A 27,572-nucleotide genomic window follows, 5' to 3' on the forward strand; every position below is an offset into this window, starting at 1 on the left:
ACACAGGTCCTGGGTTTCCAAGCTGGATCTAGGCCAGGAGAAAGGATCTACGAGAGTTCTTCATCTCAGTCTCCCTCCTTCATGCCAGATGCCAAGAAAGTGGGGACCACAGAGTTTCTCTCCTGAGAGTTCCCAGCGCTACAATGAAAACTACTTCTCACTTGCCCCCAAAGCCACAGGCCCATCCCTGGCCCTGCAAGAAGGACGAGCCCCCAGGGGCTTTCCCATCACCCTGCCCAGTTCTGGGAGACAAAGAGCTAGTGTTGTCTGCTCCAGCATAAGGAACTGGATGGTTTTGTCATGGGGTTTGGGCCCTGTTCAGAGAGACCAGCTCCTGGGACAGAATTGTTCTCCTTCATGGGGATCCTCACATGCCCCTCTGCCAGACCCCACTGCCTCTTCACTGCTTTGTGGTATCTGTGACCCTCACGTCTCCGGCAATGGGAAATGCCTCGAGGTCATTCTTCTAAAATTTCTCTTTGGAGTAGGTGAACCTGGGAGACTAAAAGCTCAGCCCCAGAGGACTTACATTTCCAGGTGGTGCACTCTGCGTCTAGGCAATAGATTCGAGTGGAGCAGACTTTTTCAACCTTGGCACTGTTGATATTTTCGGCTGCATAATTCTTTGTTGTGGGCGGCTGTCCTGTGCATTCCTGGGCGTTTAGCAGCATCTGGGGCCCCTACTCAGTAGATTCCAGGAGCACCCTCCCCCACCCGGTTAGGACAACCAGACTGTCTCCAGACATTGGTAAATGTCTCCTGGGGAGACGGGAGAAACTGCTCCCAGTGGAGAACCACTTAAGTAGAGAAAGGCTTCAGCAAATCCAGATGTTCTGGCAAAGATGGGAACCAGGTTCCTCGGACTCAGAAGACTGTTGGTCTCCACAAGGCAAGAGTGCCCTCTGGTGGCCAGAGTCAGTACCGGCGGTCGAGAGGAGCTCAGAGCCCCGGCCTAGACTGGGTGCAGAGCCCACAGCCGACTCTGAGGTGAAGGACTGATGCCCACCTTGGAATCCTCTGAGAGGAGGAAGAGAGTTGCAGAAGAAAAACATTTTGTGAGAACCTTCCCATTTCAAACCCCCTTAGCAAATCATGGACTATCCACCAAAGGAGTACAGGTCTAACATAGCAACACACTCTGCAGCCTGTTTGTTTCTGGTGCAACCAGGTGACATCACATCCTCTGGCCATCTGTGACTGTGACTGTCAGCCTCATCTGGGGATAGAATGCTGTGGATGCTCAGTCTTCTTCCAGGACAGTGGACACCGGGCCGAGACACAGCAGAGTCAGCTCACCTGCCAGCCCTGCTCCTCGGCACTCGGCTCCACCGTACCAAAGGCACGTGCAGATACACACCTGGGCCTCGGGAGTTTCAGGGAGTCAGGCTCCCAGGCTGCACTGTTAGGAATCAGAAGGGACCTTTGAGAGCATCAAGTTCAAGTCCCATAACTTCACAGGCCCAGAGAGAAGAAGGTACTTGTTCAAAACCAAACAAGAGAAGAATCAAATGTAGAACATACATTTCCTAATTATCACTTAATGTTCTTTCCATTTCACCATGACCACTCAATTACAGAATTGAAAATCCCTTAGAAATGAGTATATATGTGAAGAGAAAAGTTTTAAAATTTATTCCTGAGTGATTTGTTTATTTATTTATTTGTTTGTTTATTTTGAGACACGATCTCACTTTGTCTCACAAGTTGGACTGCAGTGGCATGATCTCGGCTCACTGCAACCTCCATCTCCTGGGTTCAAGTGATTCTACCACCTCAACCTCCCGAGTAGCTAGGATTACAGGGGCGGACCACCATGCCAGGCTAATTTTTGTATTTTTACAAATACAAAATTTGTCTCAAACTCCTGACCTCAGGGGATCTGCCCACCTTGGCCTCCCAGAGTGCTGGGATTACAGGCGTGAGCCACCGTGCCCGGCCCACCTTGGAGATTTAAAAACAAAAGCAAAGTATTTGCTGTCCTGAGTTGTTGGTGAGAGTGAGGACAATCCCCATCCTCCCCCTTTCATTCCCTAATGAAGACGCTGACCCAGGGGGAAGAAAAAAATTCAAGCACCATATACATATTTCATACCTAAGATTTCAGTGCTCCACATCTTGTCCCACGGGAAAGTCTTCAGGGGCCATAACATGCATGGAGCTGTCATCTGCTATAACAACGCCTTCTTCTGGAATACCTTGTGAATGACCTGCCTGAGGCAATCCTGATTGTGCCCAAATGGACATGGATAATACTATACATGCTGCTCCATAACACAATATTTCATGGATGTCTTCCCAATTAAATATATAAAAATAAACAGTCATGCATTGCTTAATGACAGGGATACATTCTGAAAAAATGCATTGTTAGGCAATCTTTGAACAAACATCATAGGGTATATTTACACAAACCTAGATGGTACAGGCTGCCACACACCTAGGCTGCACATGGCCTGTTGCTCCTAGGCTACAAACCTTACAGCATGTTACTAAATACCATAGGCAGTTGTAATACAATGATAAGTACTTGTGTATCTAAACACAGAAAAGATACAGGAAAAATACAGCACAAGAGGTAGAAAACGGTACACCTGTAGAGCACATTTTGCCATGAATGGAGCTTGGAGGACTGGCAGTTGCTCTGGATAGGTCGGTGAGTGAGTGTTGAATGAATATGAAGCCTGAAGATATTACTGTACACTGTATAAACACTGTACACTTAGGCTACACTCAGGCTACACTCAATTGATTTAAAAGATTTTTTTCTGCAATAATAAACTAACCTTAGCTTACTGTAACTTTTTTACTTTTTATTTTATTTATTTTATTCATCTATTATTTGTATTTTTATTTTTATTTTTTGGAGACAAAGTCTTGCTCTGTGGCCCAGACTGGAGTGTAGTGGCGCGATCTCGGCTCACTGCAACCTCCGCCTCCCCAGTTCAAGCCATTCCCGTGCCTCCCAAGTAGCTGGGATTACAGGAGCATGCCACCATGCCTGGCTAATTTTTTGTATTTTTAGTAGAGACAGTGTTTTGCCATGTTGTCCAGGCTGTTCTTGAACTCCTGACCTCAGGTGATCCGCCTACCTTGGCCTCCCAAACTTTTTTACTTTAAAAGCTTTAATTTTTTTTTTAACCTTTAGACTCTTTTGTGGTAACACTTAGTTTAAGACACAAATACACTGCACCGATGTACAAAAATATTTTTTCTTTATATCCTTATATGTAAGGATATTATCTCTATTCTATAAGCTTTTTTCTATTTAACAAAATTTTTTAATTTATTACTTTTTAAACTTTTTTGTTAAAAGCTAAGACACAAGCGCACACATTAAGACACAAGCACATGGGCTGGGCGCAGTGGCTCACGCCTATAATCCCAGCACTTTGGGAGGCCAAGGCGGGCAGATCACAAGGTCAGGAGATCAAGACTATCCTGGCTAACATGGTGAAACCCGTCTCTCCTAAAAAATACAAAAAAATTAGCCAGGCGTGGTGGTGAGAGCCTGTAGTCCCAGCTGCTCGGGAGGCTGAGGCAGGAGAATGGCATGAACCTGGGAGGCGGAGCTTGCAGTGAGCGGAGATAGTGCCACCGCACTCCAGCCTGGGCGACAGAGAGAGACTCCATCTCAAAAAAAAAAAAAAAAGACACAAGCATGTGGCCTGAGTGGTGGCTCATGCCTATAATCCCAGCACCTTGGGAGGCCAAGGTGGGAGGATCACTTGAGCCCACGAGTTCCAAACCAGCATGGGCAACACAGGGAGACCTCCTCTCTATAAAAAATTAAAAAAAAAAAAATTAGCTGGGCCTGGTGGCATATGCCTGTGGTCCCAGCTACTCAGAAGGCTGAGGTTGGAGAATAGCTTGGGCCTGGGAGTCAAGGCTTCAGTAAGTTGTGATCGCTACTACGCTCTAGCCTATGTGACAGAGTGAGACTCTGTCTCAAAAACCAAACCAACCAAACAAACAAAGACACAGGCACACACAAGCGCAGACCTACACACAGGGTCAGGATCGTCAGTGTCACTGTCTCCCACCTCCACATCTTGTCGCACGGGAAAGTCTTCAGGGGCAATAACATGCAAGGGGCTGTTCATCTGCTATGAGAACAACACCTTCTGGAAAACCTCCGGAAGGACTTGCCTGAGGCTGTTTTACGGTTAATTTTTTTGAATAAGTGGAATGAGAACACTGAAATAATGATTTAAAAGTGTAGTACAGTAAATACATAAGCCAATAACATAGCCATTTATTATCACTATCAAGTATTAGGTACTGCACACAACTGTATGTGCTATACCTTTATATGACTGGCAGTGCCATAGGTTTGTTTACACCAGCATCACCACAAACACATGAAAAGTGTGGTGCACTACAACATTACAACAGCTACAATGTCATTAGGTGATAGGAATTTTTCAGCTCCATTATAATCTTATGGGACCACGCTGTTATGCGGCACATGACTGTATATACAGTTCAACAAACATTGATTAAATGCCTACTGTGTGCCAAACACGGCACTGCCAGGTGCTGAGAAACAGAGTACCTGCCTTAAGACACTTTCATCTGTGCTGTGTCACACAGGTAGCCTGGCAGAAGTCAGTACGTTGCACAGAAGGCAAGCGAGCTTGTAGGTGGATGGGGGTGGGGAGGAGTAGGGGAGCAGCCAGGAGGGGCGGCTCTGCAGGAGTTGTTTAGAAATCAACCTTTTTTTTTTTTTTTTTTCTGAGATGGAATCTCACTCTGTCACCCAGGCTGGAGTGCAGTGGCGCAATCTTGGCTCACTGCAACCTCCGCCTCCCAGGTTCAAGCGATTCCCATGCTTCAGCCTCTCAAGTAGCTGGGTTTACAGGAGCCCACCACCACGCCTGGCCAATTTTTTTTTCTTTGTATTTTTAGTAGAGATGGGGTTTCACCATGTTGGCCAGGCTGGTCTCAAACTCCTGACCTCAAGTGATCCGCCCACCTCCCGCCTCCCAAAGTGCTGGGATTACAGATGTGAGCCACCACGTCTGGCCCTGAAATCAACGTACTTTAAAATGCCCAAAAATAAATCTTAAGAAGCCATCTGTAATTCCCCAATGGAGAAAGCCAGGTGATATGTGCTTATAAAGTTATCATAACACATATACAACTCTGTGGTCACTTTTTTCCATCTAATTATTTAATAAACACTTCACCAGTTATTTGCAGCTAATGTTGATCATCTTAACCATAGCAAATATCCTGTCATGTTGATTCACATATATTTAGCCACTACCCTTTTGGTGATCTTTTAGGTTGTTTCTTGTTATTTGCTTTACAGATAAAAATGGTTTTGAAACTTTTGTCTGTGGTTAGAATCTTTTTTTTTCTTTCCTTATATTAATTCCTTGAGATAAATTCTCAGGAGTGAAATTACTGGGTCAAAAATTACGACATTTTCCCAGCTACTCTGGAGGCTGAAGTGGGAGGATCGCTTGAGCCTGGGAATTGAAGCTGCAATAAGCCATGATTGCACCACTGCGCTCCAGCCTGAGTGACAGAACATGACCCCATCACAAAAAAAAAAAAAAAAATTATGACATTGTAATGGCTTTGGATACATATTGCCCAACTATCCTCCAAAAGATTATCACAGTTTTAAAAAATCACATTTAGGCCGGGCACAGTGACTCATGCCTATAATAGCAACACTTTGGGAGGCCGAGGTTGGAGGATGACTTGAGCCCAGTAGTTCAAGACTAGCCTGGGTAACATAGTAATACCCCATTTCTACAAAAAAATAAAATAAAATAAAATAAAATAAAAAATTAGCCAGGGGTGGTGGTGTATGTCTGTACTCCCAGATCCTGCAGTGAGCCATGATCATGCCACTGCACTCCAGCCTGGGTGACAGAGCAAGACCTTGTTTCAAAAAATAAAAGTTACATTTATACACCATTCGCTATAAGCCATGCTGTTCTAAGTGCTTTGCATACATTAGCTCAATCAATACTCATAACAGCTTTGCACTATTATAATCCCATTTTTTTTTTTTTTTAGTTTTTTTTTTTTTGGTAGGAATGGGATCTCAGTATGTTGCCCAGGCTGGTCTCAAACTCCTGGCCTCAAGAGACCCTCCTGCCCCAGCCTCCCAAAGTGTTGGGATTACAGATATGAGCCACCACACTTGGCCTATAATCTCATTTTACAGATGAGGAAATTAAGGTCTAAACAGGTAAAATAACTTGCTCAAGGCCACATTCCTGGCAAGCAGCAGAGCCAGGGTTCAGACCTAAGCAGTCTGGCTCCGCAGTCTCTGCTCAAGTGCTGGCCTCCGATGCCAATAGCCAAAGACAAGTCCTCGGAACCTCAGCAGCTGTGGCCTTTCTCCACCTTTGGCCACTTTTACCAATAAGAGTATGGTTATGTCATCACTGTCCTCTTTGGTATGTCTTCAAATAGCTGGTGAGGGCAACCGAACGTTTTTCTGCTCATTTGCTACTTATAATTTGGCCTCTCCTGTTTTAAAATTAGGAACAAGGACCACCTCACTAACACAATATTGAAAAGATATTTTGGCCGGGCGCGGTGGCTCACGCCTGTAATCCCAGCACTTTGGGAGGCCAAGGCGGGTGGATCACGAGGTCAGGAGATTGAGACCATCCTGGCTAACACGGTGAAACCCCATCTCTACTAAAAATACAAAAAATTAGCCAGGTGTGGTGGCAGGCGCCTGTAGTCCCAGCTACTTGGGAGGCTGAGGCAGGAGAATGGCCTGAACCCGGGAGGCAGAGCTTGCAGTGAGCCGAGATCGCGCCACTGCAGTCCAGCGTGGGTGACAGAGAAAGACTCCGTCTCAAAAAAAAAAAAAAAGAAAAGATATTTTAAATTAATGTGACTGCCAGGTGAGGATGGAGGGAGGAAATAGGGATGGGTGAAGAAAGAGGAAGCAAAAAGGGGACAGAGTTCTTCAGAAGATTTTGAGGAAAAGGGGAAAGAAAATATTCCAATCACCAGGCTAGCCATCAATGAAGTAATCTTCATTTAGCATTGAAAAAATAAATGACTTTTATAGAACTCCCCTCTGGCTACTTGGGCTGAAAGCTGTAATTTCATTTGAAATTGTAATGCTGCAGCTAATTACTGACTGTTCGTAATTATTTCATTGTTTTATCCCAAACATTTCGGAGGCTCAGACCAGGCAGGGCAACCACAGGGGAAAACTGAGTGACCACCACCATAAATACCTGGAGGGTTCAGCCAGAAGAAAGCAAGCAACAGGTGAGACTGGGTCTTTGGGCATCCTAGTGCCATGAGACCCACGCAGCTCAGATACCATGGACCACTGCCAGGACTTAGCAATGGAGCCAGGGATATCGTCCAGTCCATCCATTTATTTTTTAGTTGCAGGTTCAAAGACCCCTGAGGAGAGTTGTTCCAGGTCATCAGGAAAAGTAAAACCTATGTATGAACCCCTGAGTGTCAATCACACTCACTTTTCCTACCATTAACTTGCTGTGAACTGATGGAGAAAATCTCCTAACTGCAAGACTTGTTGCTACCATAAACTCCTCCCTCTCCAACCTCATCTGGCCCTCACAAGCCTTTTGCTAGTCCTGGGTCAGCTCTTGGCATCTATTCTAAATCTTCCTCCACCCACATCCCACTCCCTTCATCTCCAAAGTCTACCGCAATTCCTTGGCCAGGCGTGGTGCCTCACACCTGTAATCCCAGCAGTTTGGAAGCCTGAGGCAGGTGGATCACCTGAGGTCAGGAATTCAAGACCACACTGACCAACATGGTGAAACCCCGTCTCTACTAAAAAATACAAAAATTAGCTGGGCATGGGGGCACATGCCTGTAATCCCAGCTACTTGGGAGGCTGAGGCAGGAGAATGGCTTGCAACCTGGGAGGCGGAGGTTGCAGTGAGCCAAGATCGCGCCATTGCACTCCAGCCTAGGCGACAGAGCAAAACTCCATCTCAAAAAAACAAACAAAACAAAACAAATAAAAAAACAAAGTCTACTGTACTTCCTACTAGGGCTTCCTTTCCTTCCCCCAGTCCTTACTTCTAGTCTCAAGAATGGGTTGTTCCTGACCCAGTGATGTAACCCCTCCACCTGTACCAAACAAGGAAAGTCAAGCAGGTGTTAGCTCTTGTGCCAACTCCAGTTAATTGACTGGGATGCAACTAGGAAGCACATGGTCAAGAAGGATTCCAAGGTTGTGCTGGGGGCTTAGGAAGGAGAGTGGTGCCATGTTTTTTCCATGACTTTCATAGTACTAAATCCAGTGACCACATTTTTGTCCTTATCTTATTTTGTCCTCTGGTTGTGACATCATGGACAGCCCTTTGTTCCATTAGCTGCCAATATCCATCCCTTCCCAGTTCTCTCTTTCCTAAGACTGTTGCTTTTCAAACTCATTTCTGGGCATTCCTCTGTATCCTCAACTTTGGGGTTCTCCAGAACACTGGTCCACAGCTCTGTGTATTTTACACATCCTTCCTAGAGAGTTTCCGTTTGGGCTTCTCTCTGTGCCTTAACCACCACCTAAATGCTGACTGCTCCTAGATCTGTATGACTAGCCCTGACCTCTGGCTCAAGCTTCAAGGTCATGGGTCCAAATGCCCACTGAGCATTGCTGCCTGGATGTCCCATAGGCATCTCAAACTTAGCATGTCCAAAATGGAACTCTTTGTCTCAACACCTGGTGCTGCCTTCCACTCTCCTTTTCTTTCTGTTCCTTGCTTTAGTTAATGACACCACAATACATCCAGTTATACCAAAGCAGGAACCAGGGTGTCAGCCCATGCTGTCTTTTCCCTCACCACCTATACCCAGTAGGTTGCCAGATCCGATCAGTTTCACCTCCTAAACATTTCCGAAATCTGCTTTCTCCTGGACAACTCTATACTGACTTAGTTTAGGCCCTATAGATAGTCTAATCTTGTCCCTTTCCAATCCATACTCCATATTGCTAAGGTGCTCTGTTTAAAATGCCAAACTGATCATTTAACTTAAAACTCTTCAATGGCTCCCCTGAAAGGAAAAAAAAAAAAAATCTCTCTATCCCCCTAGTGATGATAATTTATATGTACTATAATGTCATTTAAATAGATATAGACATAAAACTAGGTATAAATATATATTTATGGCACATAAAACTATAAAAGCAATGGCAATTTACCAATTAAATAGAAACAAAACTATAAAGCCAATACATTTTAAAATAAAAACATTAATGTATTGTGACAGATGATGTTTGCTGAAACTAATTGCTGCACAAAATGTGATCGTGGAATGGAGAGTTCCAGCTCAGGGTCTCTGGAGTTTGGCACGCTGTGCAATGACTCACTTCTCCCACCACTTTTCTCTATTGGAACTTCTGCTCACCCTTTGTTCATTCAGCCTGCTGGGAGGACATTTGGCCTCCTCCAGGCTCAAACGCATCATTTACATATTAAGTCCTCCTCTGTTCTTTTCTAATTAGCTGAGACAACTAAAGCAGCACTGCTTGGTGCCAGCTCAACACAAACACAAAGACGAATGCAGACACTGAAATCATTTGGCAATACAGGTTATAAAGTGCCACCCAGATGATCCAAACCATGATTATCTCATTTGTTTTTTATATTATCATTAAAAGTAAGACACAAAAGTTAACATTTTCCTAGAAAGTCTATGGACTTCAGATAAGACCTAAAGAGCCAGGCCCAAGCTCCCTACAACATGGGATCCAGGAGCTCATCACTGGACCCCACGCACTCACAGACACACTTCTGCAGCCACTTCCCAACACCCGCTTGGCACCCTGGTGGTACCAAATCCCTTGTGCTTCTGTGTTTTGGATGCCTGCTCATCCCTCCGACTGACAGGCCATGCCTGCCCTCTTCTTAGGCTAACTCCTCCTAATCCTTTAGGAGTTTGCTCAGAAGCTCATCTTTTTTTTTTTTTTTTTTTTTTTTAGACAGAGTCTTGCTCTGTCGCCCAGGCTGGAGTGCAGTGGCGCGATCTGGGCTCACTGCAAGCTCCACCTCCCAGATTCACACCATCCTCCTGCCTCAGCTTCCTGAGTAGCTGGGACTACAGGCACCCGCCAACACACCCAGCTAATTTTTTTGTTTTTGTATTTTTTTTTAGTACAGACGGGGTTTCACCATGTTAGCCAGGATGGTCTCGATCTCCTGACCTCATGATCTGCCCACCTCTGCCTCCCAAATTGCTGGGATTACAGGCGTGAGCCACCACACCCGGCCTACATATTTCCCGGCCCAGAAGCTCATCTTGACCCCACAGGCAGGGTCAACTGCCTTTCCTCTGTGCCTAGCTTTATCATAGCACTGACTGCATCGTGTGCAAATTACCCTGGAATGTAAGCTGCCCCAGGGCAGGGACGAGGCCCTATCAAGCTCTAGATAGGGTCTAGATAGGGTCTGGCATATGGCAACATGCAACAAGGGCTGCTGAACTAAAATCCAGGCTCCATGCTGTACTGGAGAGAAACTCTGACGGTGGCTGGGCTGTAGAACTTGCTTTGATGACCGTCTGTGATCTTAGACATGTCATTTCACCACCTCGAGCCCCAGCTGCCCCAACTATGAAACAGAGATGATACAGATATACTGGTACAGGTGCAAAATTACAAGGAAATTTGATGCAGCATGATTTCAAAAGAAAAATATCGGAAGCGCCTAAATGTCCACCTTTGGTGTGCTGATTAAACAAATAATGGTACATCCATACAACGGAACACTATGCACTGTCAAAAAGAAAGCAGAAGCTTATTATGTACTGATGTGGAATTACCTCTCAAGTTTGTCTTAAGAGAAAAAAGTGGGAGCAGAAGAGTATATGTGGGATTTTACTATTTGTTTAAGAAGGGGGAAAATACATATATAGATTTGTGTTGACTTGATTAGGTACTAAAATGCTTGAAAAGGACCGGGCACGATGGCTCACGGCTGTAATCTCAGCACTTTGGGAGGCCAAGGTGGGTGGATCACTTGAGGTCAGAAGTTCGAGACCAGCCTGGCCAACATAGTGAAACCCCATCTCTACTAGAAATAAAAAAATTAAAAAATTAGCCAGGTGTGGTGGTGCACGCCTGTACTCTCAGCTACTTGGGAAACTGAGGCAGGAGAATAACTTGAACCCAGGAGGCAGAGGCTGCAGTGAACTGAGATCACGCCACTGCACTCCAGCCTAGGTGACAGAGCAAGACTCCACCTCAAAAATACATACATACATAAATAAATACATAAATAAAATGTTTGAAAAGATAAACAAGAACAATAGAGGTTACCTATTGGGGAGAAGAAAATGGATGGATAGAGGACGGAAGAGAAGTAGATTTTTCACTGCATATATTTTATACTTATGATTTTAAAACTACAATACCATATTACTTACATAAAATTTAAAAATTTTAAAGTAAACATTTCCTGCCCACCATAATTACCTCACAAGATCAAGTAGGAAGATCAAGTAAACATTGTAGGCAGGGCATAGGGGCTCACGCCTGTAATCCCAGCACTTTAGGAGGCCAAGATGGGCAGATCACTTGAGGTCAGAAGTTCAAGACCAACCTGGCCAACATGTTGAAACCCCATCTCTACTAAAAATACAAAAATTAGCCAGGCATGGTGGCGTGTACCTGTAATCCCAGCTATTCGAGAGGCTGAGGTGGGAGAAATGCTTCAACCCGGGAGGCAGAGGTTGCAGTGAGCCGAGATCACGCCATTGCACTCCAGCCGCCTGGGCAACAAAGCAACACTGTCTGAAGAAAAAAAAAAAAAAAAAGTAAATATTGTAAAAGCATGTACTGTTGTTGGAAGGTGTAAGCAAGAATGACATTTTGTGGTGAAGCTACTGTGTTATACTTGTACTAATAATTATAATGACAAAGATACCTTCCCTTCTCCATCCGCATCTTTCTCCAACACACACCCTCCAGGGGAGCATCAAGCTTCACTCTCATTTTACAGAATAAAGGAGATTGAAAGAAGGGAAGTGACAGCTATGTTGACACATGATCTCACATCTGCTTCTAATACAGAGAGTCCCACACATGAACCTTCCCCTAAAGGGCCTTATAATAGCACCCTCTTCAACAAGATCCTGCCTACTTCCTATCCTCCCTTTCCATGCCCCATGCCTACCTTCTCAGGGACCCCCACACAACAAGGGGCTCTGCCACAGATTCTCAAACATCTCCCTTCAATTCCACACATCATTTTCTCATTAGTCTAGTATGCACACTGGGTCTGCTGACCTTTCCTCATCCACCTTGGCATCCTCACAGAAACCTCAAGGCTGCAAAATCCAAATAGCAGCCCAATGGCAGGCTCCACACAGAGATAGTGGGTGCTAACTCTGAGAACTCGAAACAAACCCTGTCATAAGGATGATGGCCTTCTTACTTCTCATCTCTCTTCCTCTTTGTCAAATATTTCCAAGAAACCAGAACTGGAGGGGACGAATGCTAAGGTTTGCTTCTGGAGAGCGGCCAGGTAATGTGTGCTAACACCCCAGGGATGTCTGCAGAAAGGGTCTTCTATGTTAAGGAATTCTGCATTCAGTCCTACTCAGTTCAAGGCATGGCTGAAAAGACCCTAATGAAATGATTAAACACATGGACTTTAATGTCACGTATTTATTTATTTATTTTTATTTTTATTTATTTATTTTTTGAATTGGAGTCTCGCTCTGTCGCCCAGGCTGGAGTGCAATGGAGTGCAATGGCACAATCTCGGCTCACTGCAACCTCTGCCTCCTGCAAGCAATTCTCCTGCCTTAACCTCCCAAGTAGCTGGGATTACAGGTGCCCACCACCACACCTGGCTAACTTTTGTATTTTTAGTAGAGACAGGGTTTCACCATGTTGGCTAGGCTGGTCTCGAACTCCTGACCTCAGATGATCCACCTGCCTCAGCCTCCCAAAGTGCTGGGATTACAGGCGTGAACCACCACACCCAGCCAATGTCATGCATTTATTAATTCAACAAATATTTATGGGGTACCTACTCAATCCTAGTCACTCTACTAGATAATGGCATGCTGGACCCTGATCTCCCAAAACAGAAATTTTTAAATCCTGATTTAAAGAATTTACCAATTACCATGGTGTAAATACTCCCACCACAGTCAATATCAGTGAATGTAGAACTGGGAAGAGATGTATACAATCGGCTCTTGTGATCCAGTACAAGCTGGCTTTGGCAAACCACTGGACAATGAACAAAATACACATAGACTCTATATTCATGAAATTAAGTATAATAACTAACATTTATTGAGTGTCTACTATATGTCAGATAATATTGGAAGAACTTTATAGATATAAACCATGTAATTATCACAAAACCCCTGGAAGGTATTGTTATCTAACAACAAAAAACTAAACATATAATCTCAAATTGTGATAAATGATATGAAGCAAACAAAAAGGGTTGGGGGAGAACACAAAATTGAAATGTTTGCTGATTTTCATGGTGTAAATACTCCCACCATGACCAAATTCAAGCTACCAATGTGACTTCAATTGGTTTGCCAAATTCCACAAAATTTACCATATTGCTCTCATTAGCCAATATGAGCCAGTACAAGCCAGCTCCAACATACTACTTGGATAGAAGAAGGAGGAGGAAGGGAGAGCGAATTTGGAATGATCACAGGTCTCTCTGGGAGATGGAATTTAAGCAGAGACATGAAAGATGACAAGGAGATAATCTTGTGCAGAACCAGGGAACACCCAGAAAGAGAGGCATGAAATGAGGTTACAGAGAAACGCTAGGGCCAGATCATGCAGTGTCCCTTTGACTGTGGGCAGAAGATTGAAATTTATTCCAAATGCATAGAGAGACCTGGGTTTAAATTTCAGTTCCACTGCTTACTATGTGTGTGATTATGGGAAAGTTCTTTAACTTCTTCAAGACTGTTTTCCTCATGGGTGAAATAGGTTTAATACCTGAAATCTATTCTCACTGTGTTATCATAACTAATACATGAGATGTGTATATAATGCCTGCCCAATACTGGAGCTGTTATTATTACTAACCCACAATACATAATGCCCATTCATGTGAGAAAGAGAGAACTAGGGGTAAATGTCTGAGAGCCCGGGAAAATTTGCTCCATATGAGGTTGCTCTAGGGTCTCAAACTCAAAGGCCTACAGGGTCAGGCATATCATACCCAATGGAACATGAAAGAGACTAAGGCAAACAGAGAACATGCTATGTTCCAAAGGGAGCAGTTATTACAAAATCCAACAGGTTGTAGTCATCTGTAACATGAACCCCATGTTGACCAGTCTTCCAATTATTGGGATTTTTATATGAAATCTCCCCATTTGCAAATGTTGACCCTAATTCCAATTTAAAACACTGTGTAGACCAAACCAAACAAGCCTACAGACCACTCATTTGTGACCCCGGCTTTATACCTTTCAATGGGCTCTTTCTCTAACCCAAGAGGAATTGGACTAGCCAAGGAATGCCTTTGGCTGGCTCAGACTGGGGACACACAAGTGAAGTTAGGCTGTAAGAGTGACCTTCAGGATGAAAAGGGCAACTCAACTTCGAAGGCAGTGGCCAAGCAAAAGAAATGATTCCGTATATCCTACAACTCCTAGATGCTCATAAGCTCGGAAATCACTTTCTGATAATATATTAGTTTCAATCCACCATCTTGTTTTTTTATGTTACTTTTTCTTCTTTTGAATTTTTAACAAATTGTTTCATTTCTTTTTTTGTCCTCTACTAATTTAGAAATTATATACACAGTTTCTGTCTTATAATGGGTTGACCTCAAAATTACGACTTGCATTCTTAACTTGTCCAATGTTGTTGTCTAATGTTAAGTACCTTTACTGCTCCATCCCAGACAGTATAAGAATCCTAAATATTTTCAGGTTTTAATTTTATTTTTATTTTTATTTTTTATAGAGATGGGGATCTCGCTTTGTTGCCCAGGCTGGTCTTGAACTCCTGGGCTCAAGTGATCTTCCCACCTCAGCCTCCCAAAGTGCTGGGATTACAGGTGTGAGCCGCCCTGCCTGGTTGGGAACCCTAAATATTTTAATTACACATCCCCTGGTCTCCACTGCCAAACCTCACTTTTGTGGTTTTCCCATTTTTGTCTGGCTGGAAAGATGACTCTTAGGGCCACCTTGGAAGCAATGTGCTGAAAATGGAGAGTATTTGCCTGCCCTGGTACCTGAATAAATAAGCAGGGAAGGGCTGTGTGCGTGCTATGTGTTTACCCACTCTGTACTGTTAGGTGATTAAGGAATACATTTATGATGGTTAAGGCACTGATATTTGGGGATTTGCTTGTTACAACACATAACATTATCCTATTTAATATAGATATTTTCAGACGGGCACGGTGGCTCACGCCTGTAATCCCAGCACTTTGGGAGGCAGAGGTGGGCAGGTCACAAGGTCAGGAGATCAAGACCAGCCTGGCCAATATGGTGAAACTCCATCTCTACTAAAAATACAAAAATTAGCTGGGTATGGTGGTGGGCACCTGTAGTCCCAGCTACTCAGGAGGCTGAGGCAGGAGAATCACTTGAACTCGGGAGGTGGAGGTTGCAGTGAGCCGAGATGAAGCCACTGCACTCCAGCCTGGGCAACAGGGTGAGACTCCGTCTCAAGAAAAAAAAAAAAAAGAAAGTAATTTGTCTTTTTTCTCTAATCGTTTTTTAAAAAAATTTCTGTGGTTCTTTCAATATGTGTCTTTACAGATAAGGAAGAATTCTTTATTTGTAACATAACCACAATATTGTTATCATACAAAATATTAACTGTAATTCCTTAAATCACCAAATAGCCCATGTACGAAATTCTAATTGTCTCACAAATGTCATTTGCTTTTTAAAAACAATGTGTTTGTTTAAACCAGTATTTATAAGGTGCACACATTATGATCAGATTATATCTTTTTAATCCTTTTATCTATAGGTTCACCCTTCATATTGCTCACTCTCCCTCTCTCTTTCTCTGTGTGTGTGATTTTTACATACATATGTATATGTATATACATACACACATGTATATAAAAATATAAATATAATTTTTTTCTGGCAGTTCATTTGTTAAAGAAACCTGATTGTCTTACAGAGGCCCCATAGTCTGCATTTTGATGATTACAGTTTAATGGTATCCTTTTAGTAAGATAACTTCATAGATAGTGTTGTGTAGAGTGTATAGTAGTCTCTCTATGCTAATTTATGGTCAATCCATTAGTTCACTAGAAGTTATATAATATTGATATCCCAATTACATCATATATTGATTTATTAGATAGAATACACCTATAAGGATAAATTCCCCTTCACCTTTTTTTTTTTTTTTTTTTTTGAAAGAGCTAGCTGAGGTTTTATTTTGGACCAAAAAAAAAAAAAAAAAAAGCAATTGAATTGTTTTGTAGCTGGAGGCATGGGCAAGCGGGGTCCCCAGGTAGTAAACTCCCCCGCAGGTGGGCTGAGGGCCAGGGCTGAGCCTCAGGTGGGTCTCCTGTTCCCAGTGCTACCCTGCATAGTGGCCTCCTCCCAAACTCTGGGGCAGCGCAGAAGGGGCAGGCTGGGAGGGGCTGCCGCAGCTGTTCACTTGGGCAGGAGTCGGAGGACTCGGACACCAGCTTCCTATCACGTGTCTCGATCTTCTTCACAACCACGGCCCTCGAGGAGCTGGTGCGGCTGAAGGAGCTGGAGCCCGCACCAGAGCCAAAGCTGGAGCCCAGGCCACAGCTGAGGCTGGGGCTTGTGAGGCCCCCAAAGGCCGAGCTCAGACCACCTGCATAGCCGCTGGTGGTCTTCGTATGAATACTCATGTTCTGCATCCCAGACTCCAGCCGGCTCTCCTCGCCCTCCAGCAGCTTCCTGTAGGTGGCGATCTCGACGTCTAGGACCAGCTTGACGTTCCTCAGCTCCTGGTACTCACACAGCTGCCGCAACATGTCCCGCTTGGCCCGCTGCAGGGCGGCCTCCAGCTCGGACAACTTGGCGTTGGCATACTTAATAGTCAGCTCTCCGCGCTGCTGGGCATCTGCAATGGCGGCCTCCAGGGAAGCCCTCTGGCCTTTGGGGCCCTCAATCTCAGCCTGGAGCCGGCTGATGTTCCGGTTTATCTCGGAGATCTCAGTCTTTGTGCGCCACAGGTCATCCCTGTGCTTCCCAGCCAGGCTCTTGCAGCTCCTCATTCTTGATCTGGTACATGCTCTCAGCCTCAGCCTGGCTGCGGTTGGCGGTCTCCTCGTACTGTGCCTTGACCTCAGCAATGACGCTGTCCATGTCCAGGGAGTGGCTGTTGTCCATGGACAGCACCACAGATGTGTCTGAGATCTGGGACTGCAGCTCCCGGATCTCCTCTTCATACAGCTGCCTGAGGAAGCTGATCTCTTCAGTCAGCCCTTCCAGGCGAGACTCCAGCTCTACCTTGTTCATGTAAGCTTCATCCACATCCTTCTTGGTGAGCACAAATTCATTCTCCATCTTTGTACGCTTATTGATCTCATCCTCATACTTGTTCTTGAAGGCCTCCACCAGCCCCTGGATGTTGCCAAGTTCCGCCTCCAGCTTCAGCTTCTCCTGGCCCAGAGTCTCCAGCTGCCGCCTAAGGTTGTTGATGTAGCTCTCGAACTTGTTGTCCATGTTGCTCCGAGCCGTCTTCTGCTGCTGCAGGAGGCTCCACTTGGTCTCCGGCATCTTGTTCTGCTGCTCCAGGAACCGTACCTTGTCTATGAAGGAGGCAAACTTGTTGTTGAGGGTCTTGATCTGCTCCTTCTCCTGGGTGCACACGGCCTGGATGTTGGGGTCCACCTCCAGGACAAGGGGGCTCAGCAGGTTCTGGTTTACCATGACTGCGGTGATGCCTCCCATGCCGCTGGCGCCACCATAACCGCCACCCAGGCCACCCCGAAAGCTGCTGCTGCCCACTTGGGAGAAGCTCAAGGAGCTGATGCAGGCACCGGGCCCACTCGAGTAGGAGTGGCTGCTGAAGGCCCGGGGACCAGAGGTGGACAACTTGTAGGACTTTTGGGTCACCCTGATGGACATGGTGGAGGCAGGAGTGGAGGCAGGCGGGCCAAACCAGGCGGAGATCCTAGAAGGAGTGGAGAAGCTGCTTCTTGGTCCCCTTCATCTTTTATTAGTTACCCAGTAGTGCAGTTTATATAGGAAAGACAGAATACATATATGATTATTTCCTGTATTTACCAGTTTTCAAAAAAAAAAAAAAATTAAACTGGTTCCCTAGCATCCTCCAAGTAACCAATTTACTTTGCTTTATTGCCGTTGTTTTTGTCATTAGGAATTCATAGATTTGAACATATTTGTTGTTTTGATCTACACCTAAGGGTGTAGCCCTTTGAGATTCTGGTTTAAAATGGACGTGTCTTATCAGAGCCTCACCTTTGGCAGGTCTTGGGTTTTTATTTTTGTCACCTTAGCCCCACGTCATCACCAAAAATACAGCGTAGTTTGGAAGATTGGAAATGGCTCTCAGGGCAAATACAACTTTGAGTGAAGGGCATGTCTCACTAGATTTTCATCTTCTCCTAGATGTTGGCCTATTAATTCCTATCTTAATTGCTTTTTTATATTTTCTAAATATTTAATTCAGTTTTATGACTATTCTCAGTAGGAAGATTGTTCTGAATTCTTTAGTCTCCATTACTATAAGAATTTACTTCCTTATGTGGTATATATACACCATGGAGTACTACTCAGCCATAAAAAGAACAAAATAATGTCTTTTACAGTAACTTGTATGGAGCTGAAGGCCACTATTCAAAATGAAGTTACTCAAAAATGGAAAATCAAATACTGCATGTTCTCACTTACAAATGGGAGCTAAGCTATGGGTACACAAGGGCATTCAGAGTGGTATCATGGACATTGGAGACTCAGAAGTGGGGGACAAGCAAAGGGTACAATGGGTACAATGTACAATACTCAGCTGACAGGTGCACTGAAATCTCAAACTTCATCACTATACAATTCACCCATGTAACCAAAACTTCTTATACCCCAAAAGCTATTGAAATAAAAAAAAAAGACTTTAAAGAATTCACTGTCTTGAAGATGCCTTTCCTGACCCAATCCTAACTCCTCAGAATCATCTGTGAGACTCTCAATAATCTAACCTCAGTAAACCTCCTCTTCCACTGCCTTCCCATTAAACTATATGTTTGAATTCTACAAATATTTTTCTTCCCTACCACTCTTTTTATCCCAGACTTCCTAGCCTTTGCACAGGCAGATTCCTTTGCCAAGAATGCCTTAAATTCCCCAAAATAATGATTAAACCCTAACTATTTTTTAAAGACTCAACCTAATTATCACTTTTCCCATGCTCCCCAAATATTATATTCATTCCTCCATTTTATCAATATAAAAGGTTATGTCACAAAAGCCATGGCAGGGTTTAAGGGCTGTGATCAATGGTGTCAAGTGTCTCAAAAGAGTCCAATGGTCACCAAAATATATCCACTGGACCTGACAGAATGGCAGCCACTGGAGACTGCTGCCCGGGCAGTTCAGAAATACAGTGGGGAAGAAATCCAGACTGAAACATGCTGAAGAAAAATGAGCAGTGGAGGTAAAAATGTAGATTATTATTTCAAGGAGCTTGGTTGTGAAGAGGCGCCAGAGGTTAGGTAGGTTTCATGTTTTGTAAATGGAAAAGATGCATAAATATGTCAGAGGAAAAAGACAGTAGAGAGGGAGAAGATAAAGATACAGGAGACAAAATGACAATTTATAGCACAAGTTCTCACTGAGACTTGAGGACAAAAGTAAGGTGGAGAGGTTTACAGAGAACCTTAGGGGTGGGGGTGAGCTTTAAATATGAGTTATAACTTCATCTTTTTTATTTTCATAAAACAAATAAGAAGACTTGTGGAGGGGAACACTTGAAGCAAGGGGTGAAAGTTTATAGTAGTTGTTATGGGGGAAAGGGGAGGAGTTGATACCTCTCAGAAACACACAGGATCACAGGAAATCAAGCAGAGGGAAGAGATCATGAATTTGTACTGGTATAAAATTCCGTGGTTGGGTAACTGACTGTCCAGCAGTCCTCGCCAACACAGATACAGGGTCGGAAAAGGAGGACAGATGTACTGCTCTGGGGTTGAAGTTTATAAAGGAACAATGGGTTTGGGGGTATTAATAAGAGAAGTGATGGATCATAGATATAGACTGATAGACTGGAGAAATTGGAGGAGTGAAGGGAATGTTGATTTTAGTGAGAGAGAACAGATGCAGAGAGGGATAAGTGTTGATAGGGAAGGAAGTCATAGCCAGGGATATTGGACTTGAAGAATCAGTTGATAACAAACTCCATGATACGGCATAAGAGTAAGTGGATGACATAGAGTAAAAGTAAAAGAAATTGAACACTAGACAAAGGACAAAAAAGCTTGAACATTGAACAGCCATTAACACTGATCCTGAAAGCCATCCAAGATGATGGCAGGATCCACAAGATATAGGAGAACTGAGTCAGGTGCCAGAATTTTAGAAGTGACCAAATCCCTATATGTCAATTTTCTATATAACAAATAGGAGCAGAGGGTCATGTTGCCAGACTAAAAGAGTCTCAAAGAGGATGGAAGAATTATGGTCATGGCTTTGGGCTTCCATTTTCTTTTCTGGAAAAAAAGGCGAGATTAAATTAGGTCATCTCTGAGCAATCTTAGAGCTCTAAAATCTACGAGCTCGTATCTAGACGATGACAGCCTGGAGGGTGCTCCCCATTTTCTAGCAGGGCACTCCCTACATCTGCTGCTCACACTCTGTTGGGGTTCCCACGTGTCAATGCTCAGCTTTTCAGTCACTCCTCAGCCATGCCCCTGTGTTTCCTGGGCTCATGGGCTGGTCTTTTCACCCTCTAAATCCCATGGACTCTGATTTATGTGGTCCTTGCCGTCTGTGCTAGCCTGGCCTACCTAGCTTGGTGTATCTATTTAGCAACAGGAAGCTCTCTTTATTCACTGTCCATCTTTTTACTCAAGCCTCAATATCCACCATTTACTCAGCTCTGCTCAGATACCTAGTTCTTGGCAGACCTCTTTCTGTTTCCTACCACTGACACCATGATGTAGGCCTATAGTTAACATGAATTAGGAAAGCCTTGGGCTGCCAAGGACCTCTTTCTCTCCTGTCCATAAAAGCCAAGACTGAATCAGATTGATTAGAGCTTCCCCTTCATCCAATGTCATTTTTACATGAGTCCACTCCATTTAATTTTTCTTCCTCAATCTTCATTATTCCACCACACATACTCATTTTAGGACTTCCAATTTCAACCTCACCCTTCACCCTATCCAGCAGCACAGCTTCTCACCTCCCACTTCCATCCCTAATGCTAACCCACTTCTCAAAAAGGCAGTCTCTCCCACTGTTGGAATCATTGTGATCTTGGTTGAGAATCTCTAATCTCTCCAGTCTGACTGCTGTGTGTTCTCCAGCTGTGAGGATTAGTGAGGCATCAGAATAGGTTGGCACACATGCTGGGCTATCCCTGCAGCTGTTGTGCTTTTTCAAAAACCACCAAGCAGGGAGCCCAGCCTGCCAGCAAAGAGCTACAGGCTATAGTGGCTTCTTGCAACTTTCCTCTGAAAACTCAGTGGGAAAGGTCACTATGTGTGCAAGTCCTCGGACAGGACTCCGTAAAAGCCTCCTGTGAAACTCATCCAAGTACATGAAGAAGTGGTAGTCAGAATATCTGGGCCCTTATCCATCCCACTTTACGTATTGCTGCTGGAATGAAGTAGTCTTTACCTTTTCCCATCTCCACCAGATAATCCTACTGGCTCCCTGCTGTCCTCTCTTAAAATTAAAATAATTTAGGGCCAGGCGCGGTGGCTCACACCTGTAATCCCAGCACTTTGGGAGGCCGAGGCAGGTGGATCACGAGGTCAGGAGTTTGAGACCAGCCTGGCCAACATAGTGAAAACCCATCTCTACTAAAACTACAAAAATTAGCCGGGCATGGTGGCGCCCTCCTGTAGTCCCAGCTACTCGGGAGGCTGATGCAGGAGAATCGCTTGAACCTGGGAGGCAGAGGTTGCAGTGAGCCAAGATTGTGCCACTATGCTCCAGCCTAGGTGACAGAGCGAGACTCCGTCACAAAAAAAATAAAAAATAAAATAAAATAATTTAAAAATTGTATGTTTTTATTATTGGACTAATACAGGTTATTGCAGAAAACCTGGAGGAAAACAAATGGAGAAGTGTAAAGAAGACTATATAAATCTCTTGTCATTCCAACACCCAGAAGTAATATTGTTATTATGTTGGCATGTTGCCTAACAATCTTCTTTTTTTTTTTTTTTTTTTTCGAGACGGAGTCTTGCTTGGTTGCCCAGGCTGGAGTGCAGTAGTGGTGCGATCTCGGTTCACTGCAAGCTCTGCCTCCCAGGTTCAAGCCATTCACCTGCCTCAGCCTCCCAAGTAGCCGGGACTACAGGAGTGAGCCACTGTGCCCGGCCACAGTCTTATGTGTATGTGTGTGGGGTGTGTGTGGGGGTGTAAGAATATGTTTGTGTTCCTGGTTTTGTTTTACAAAATTGGCACGCCTGATAATATTCCAGAATACAGTTAGGCTGTAATTCAATTATTTTATATTATCAAAAATTTTTCCAATTTTGTATTAGTATAAGTAATGATGCTGCAATAAACATCCTTGAGGAATTATTCAAGCAAAAGATATATCCACTGTAAGGCTCTTTATTCATGCTGCCAAATTGTCCCCCAAAGAGTAAAAATCAGTTTCTACTTTATTCAACGAGAGTTTCTATTTCATGGAACACTTCTTGCCCACATTAGATAGTTTTACTTTTCTAATGCTTTGCAAATTTGGTACTGTTTGGTAAACGACATCTTATTTGAATATGTACCCCTTATGAAAGAGGTTGCTCATTTTTTGTTTGTTTGTTTAGTGGGTTGGTTTGTTTTTTTAGAGACAGAGTTTCTGTGCCAGTCTGGAGTGCAGTGGTATGATCATGGCTATGGAGTAGCTGGACTACAGGTGTGTGCCATCACACCTGGGTAATTTTTTCATTTCTTTTGTGGAGATGGGGTCTCATTATGTTCCCAGGCTGGTCTTGAACCCCTGGGCTCAAGCATTCCTCCAGCCTTGGCCTCCCAAAGTGCTGGGATTACAAGTGTGAGCCACCACTCCCGGCCCTGTTGTACATTTTTTCCCATGCTGATTGGTCCATTCAATCTCAACAAAAATTAGCCCAGTCTCCAAACTTTATTCCACTGTGCTCATCCTCCTTTACCAACCTCATTTCTCATGACCTCCCACCAATCTGTATCCCACAATAGCCAAGCTTGTCTCATTACACAATGCTTGCACTCTTCATTTATACAAATAGCCAACTTTAATAATCATCTGCTATGTGTTAGGCATTGTACAAGCACTTTACAAGTATTAACTCATTTAGTCTTCACACCAGCTCTATAGGCAAGGTATTATTGTTATTATTAACTACTTTTAAAATGTGGATACAGGGACAGATAAATTAGTTAACGTTTCCAAGATCACACGGCTTGAATCTTGAACCCTGGAGGATCTAAGAATCAAATCCAGACAGAGGGCTCAAGAGCTGATCATTAGACTAAAAAGCCTCCCTCCTAAAAGGGTAACATGAACAGCCTTCCTTTAAAAATTTCACCAATGTGAAAATTTTTCAGATTTTAAGTATAGGAGTAGGGTTAAAGTTTGAAAATAAAGGGCAAGCAGAATTTTTCTTTTTAGCCCAGATAGAGTAGTAGGAACTGGATTCGGTTGTTTCAGTTGAAAACAACTGAAACAACTAAAAAAATAGACAAAATATATGAAACAATTGTTCTCAAGACATTGGATACCAGGAAATGAAGGACAGTGACTCCTGAGAAGTGGAAAACAAACACAGGGAGCCCTACATTGCTCCAGCTTACTTCCTGGACAAAGTTTCCAGGCCAAGGCACAGGAAGGGGGAACTCAAGTGGAGTCCTGTGGTATTCCCCGAGTTGAGGAGTCAAAATTAAGAGTCCAGGAGGGCAAGGTGGCTGGAGTTCACAGGCCAGAGTATCAAAAAGGAAACTGCTGCATAGAGAGGACTCCAGAGATCTGCACAGGGCCGGTCTCTTTTGAGTACTCAGCTGAATTTAGATCAATGAATGTACGTGAGGAAATTTCCTCAGAGTGAGGAAAAAACTTCCTGAAAGGATTAGAAAGAATAACGCTTGGCCAGGCACAGTGGCTCACACCTGCAATCCCTGTACTTTGGGAGGCCGAGGCAGGTGGATCACTTGAGGTTAGGAGTTCAAGACCAGTCTGGCCAACATGGTGAAAACTCGTCTCTACTAAAAATACAAAAATTAGCCCAGCTTGGTGGTGCATGTTTGTAATCCCAGCTACTCAGGAAGCTGAGGCATGAGAATTCCTTGAACCTGGGAGGTGGAGGTTGTAGTGAGCTGAGATCGTGCCATTGCACTTCAGCCTGGGCAATAAAGTGAGACTCCAACTCAAAAAAAAAAGAAAAAAAAGAAAAAGAAAGAATAACCCTTGACACTCACACAGGGCCAGCAATAGTGTCTGTTCCCACCAGCCAGAGTGAAAGATCTCTTAATTCACAAGGTAAGGCAGAGTACACAGAAAGGTCTAGCCTCAATAATGAGGGGGAAAAAAATCAACCTTAGAATAAATGTAGTCCTGGTTTTACCTCACAAAGTTTAAAAGAACAATCTGAAGGGTTCAGACTGTTTCTAAGAAACTTTACTGCATTCTACAGCAAAATTCAAGAATATATATAAGAAATCAAAAATATCTAGCACCCAACAAAGTAAAACTCACAATGCCTATTATCCAGTAAAAAATTGCCAGGCATGGACAAGACAGGGATGCCCTCTCTCACCACCCCTATTCAACATAGTGTTGGAAGTTCTGGCCAGGGCAATCAGGCAAGAGAAAGAAATAAAGGGTATTCAATTAGGAAAGGAAGAAGTCAAATTGTCCCTGTTTGCAGATGACATGATTGTGTATTTAGAAAACCCCATCATCTCAGCCCAAAATCTCCTTAAGCTGATAAGCAACTTCAGCAAAGTCTCAGGATACAAAATCAATGTGCAAAAATCACAAGCATTCTTATACACCATTAACAGACAGACAGGCAAATCATGAGTGAACTCCCATTCACAATTGCTACAAAGAGAATAAAATACATAGGAATCCAACTTACAAGGGATATAAAGGACCTCTTCAAGGAGAATTACAAACCACTGCTCAAGGAAATAAAAGAGGACACAAACAAGTAGAAGAACATTCCATGCTCATGGATAGGAAGAATCAGTATCATAAAAATGGCCATACTGTCCAAAGTAATTTATAGATTCAATGCCATCCCCATTAAGCTACAAATAACTTTCTTCACAGAATTGGAAAAAAAACTACTTTAACGTTCATATGGAACAAAAAAAGAGCCTGCATTGCCAAGACAATCCTAAGCAAAAAGAACAAAGCTGGAGGCATCACACTACTTGACTTCAAACTATACTACAAGGCTATAGTAACCAAAACATCATGGTACTGGTAGCAAAACAGATATATAGACCAATGGAAAAGCAAGAGGTCTCAGAAATAACACCACACATCTAACCATCTGATCTTTGACAAACCTGACAAAAACAAGAAATGGGAAAAGGATTTCCTATTTAATAAATGGTGCTGGGAAAACTGGCTAGCCATATGTAGAAAGCTGAAACTGGATCCCTTCCTTACACTTTATACAAAAATTAATTCAAGATGGATTAAAGACTTAAATGTTAGACCTAAAACCATAAAAACCCTAGAAGAAAACCTAGGCAATACCATTCAGGACACAGGTACGGGCAAGGACTTCATGACTAAAACACCAAAAGCAATGGCAACAAAAGCCAAAATAGACAAATGGGATCTAATTAAACTAAAGAGCTTCTGCACAGCAAAAGAAACTACTATCAGAGTGAACAGGCAACCTACAGAATGGGAGAAAATTTTTGCAATCTACCCATCTGACAAAGGGCTAATATCCAGAATCTACAAAGAACTCAAACAAATTTACAAGAAAAAAAACAACCCCATCAAAAAGTGAGCAAAGGATATGAACAGACACTTCTCAAAAGAAGACATCTATGCAGCCAACAGACACATGAAAAAATGCTTATCATCACTGGTCATCAGAGAAATGCAAATCAAAACCACAATGAGATACCATCTCACGCCAGCTAGAATGGCAATCATTAAAAAGTCAGGAAATAACTTTGTCGGAGAGGATGTGGAGAAATAGGAACGCTTTTACACTGTTGGTGGGAGTGTAAATTAGTTCAACCACTGTGGAAGACAGTGTGGCAATTCCTCAAGGATCTAGAACTAGAATTACCATTTGACCCCACAATCCCATTACTGGGGATTATATACCCAAAGGATTATAATTCATGCTACTATAAATACACATGCACGCATATGTTTATTATGGCACTATTCACAATAGCAAAGACTTGGAGCCAACCCAATGCCCATCAGTGATAGACTGGATAAATAAAATGTGGCACATATACACCATGGAATATATGCGGCCATAAAAAAGGATGAGTTCACGTCCTTTGCAGGGACATGGATGAAGCTGGAAACCATCCTTCTCAGCAAACTATCACAAGGACAGAAAACCAAACACCGCATGTTCTCACTCATAGGTGGGAATTGCACGATGAGATCACTTGGACACAGGGCAGGGAACATTACACACCAGGGCCTGTCGGGGGTTGGGGGGCTGGGGGAGGGATAGCATTAGGAGAAATGCCTAATGTAAATGATGAATTATGGGTGCAGCAAACTAACATGGCACATGTATGCCTATGGATCAAACCTGCACATTGTGCACATGTACCCTAGAACTTAAAGTATAAAAAAGAAATCCAAAATTAAATAACATAATCCATCACATCAGCTGGCTAATGAAGAAAAATTACATGATCATATTAATAGATGCAGAAAAAGCATTTGACAAAATCCAACATCTATTAAGGATAAAACTCTCAGTTAGCTAGGAATAGAGAGAAATTTCCTCAATTTGAGAAAGAATATCCATGAAAAAAAAAATGCCAGGCATGCAAAGGAAATTATTGCCTACAATAGGAAAAATATCAGTCAATTGAAACTGATCCAGAAATGATACATGAGATAGAATTAGTACCCACAAAGAATTATTTTAACTATATTACACACATTCAAGAAGCTAAAGGAAAGACTGAGCATATTAAGCATAGACATACAAAAAAAATGTAAAAAGAACCTAATTGAAGTTCTTGTTATGAAAACTCTAATGTTTTAAATGAAAAATATACTGGATATGATTAATAGCAAATTAGACATAGCAGAAGAAAAGATTAATGGATTTATAGAATAGCAATAGTAACTATCCAAAATGAAGCATAAAGAGAAAAAAAGACTGAAAAAAAAGAGATTCAGTGAGCTGTGAGATACTTCAAGTGTCCTATTATACAGAAATTAGTTTCCAAAGGAGAGGAATGAGATGAGGGAAACAGACAAAAATATCTGAAGAAAT

The 27,572-nt window shown here is 43.2% G+C and overlaps 1 protein-coding gene across 1 annotated transcript; it reads right to left on the reverse strand.

Moving 5' to 3' along the window:
* Positions 1-815: 815 nt before the first annotated feature.
* Positions 816-18,088, reverse strand: LOC101132977 (keratin, type II cytoskeletal 8-like). The gene is given in 3 exon segments (XM_055386162.2): positions 816-1,017; positions 16,534-17,162; positions 17,164-18,088. Coding segments are annotated over 3 exon segments (1,701 nt in total). The 5' UTR covers positions 18,034-18,088.
* Between the last annotated feature and the right edge of the window lie 9,484 nt (positions 18,089-27,572).

This window comes from Gorilla gorilla, chromosome 1 (assembly GCF_029281585.2).
Source record: "Gorilla gorilla gorilla isolate KB3781 chromosome 1, NHGRI_mGorGor1-v2.1_pri, whole genome shotgun sequence".
In the NCBI taxonomy this organism is placed as follows: Eukaryota; Metazoa; Chordata; class Mammalia; order Primates; family Hominidae; genus Gorilla; species Gorilla gorilla.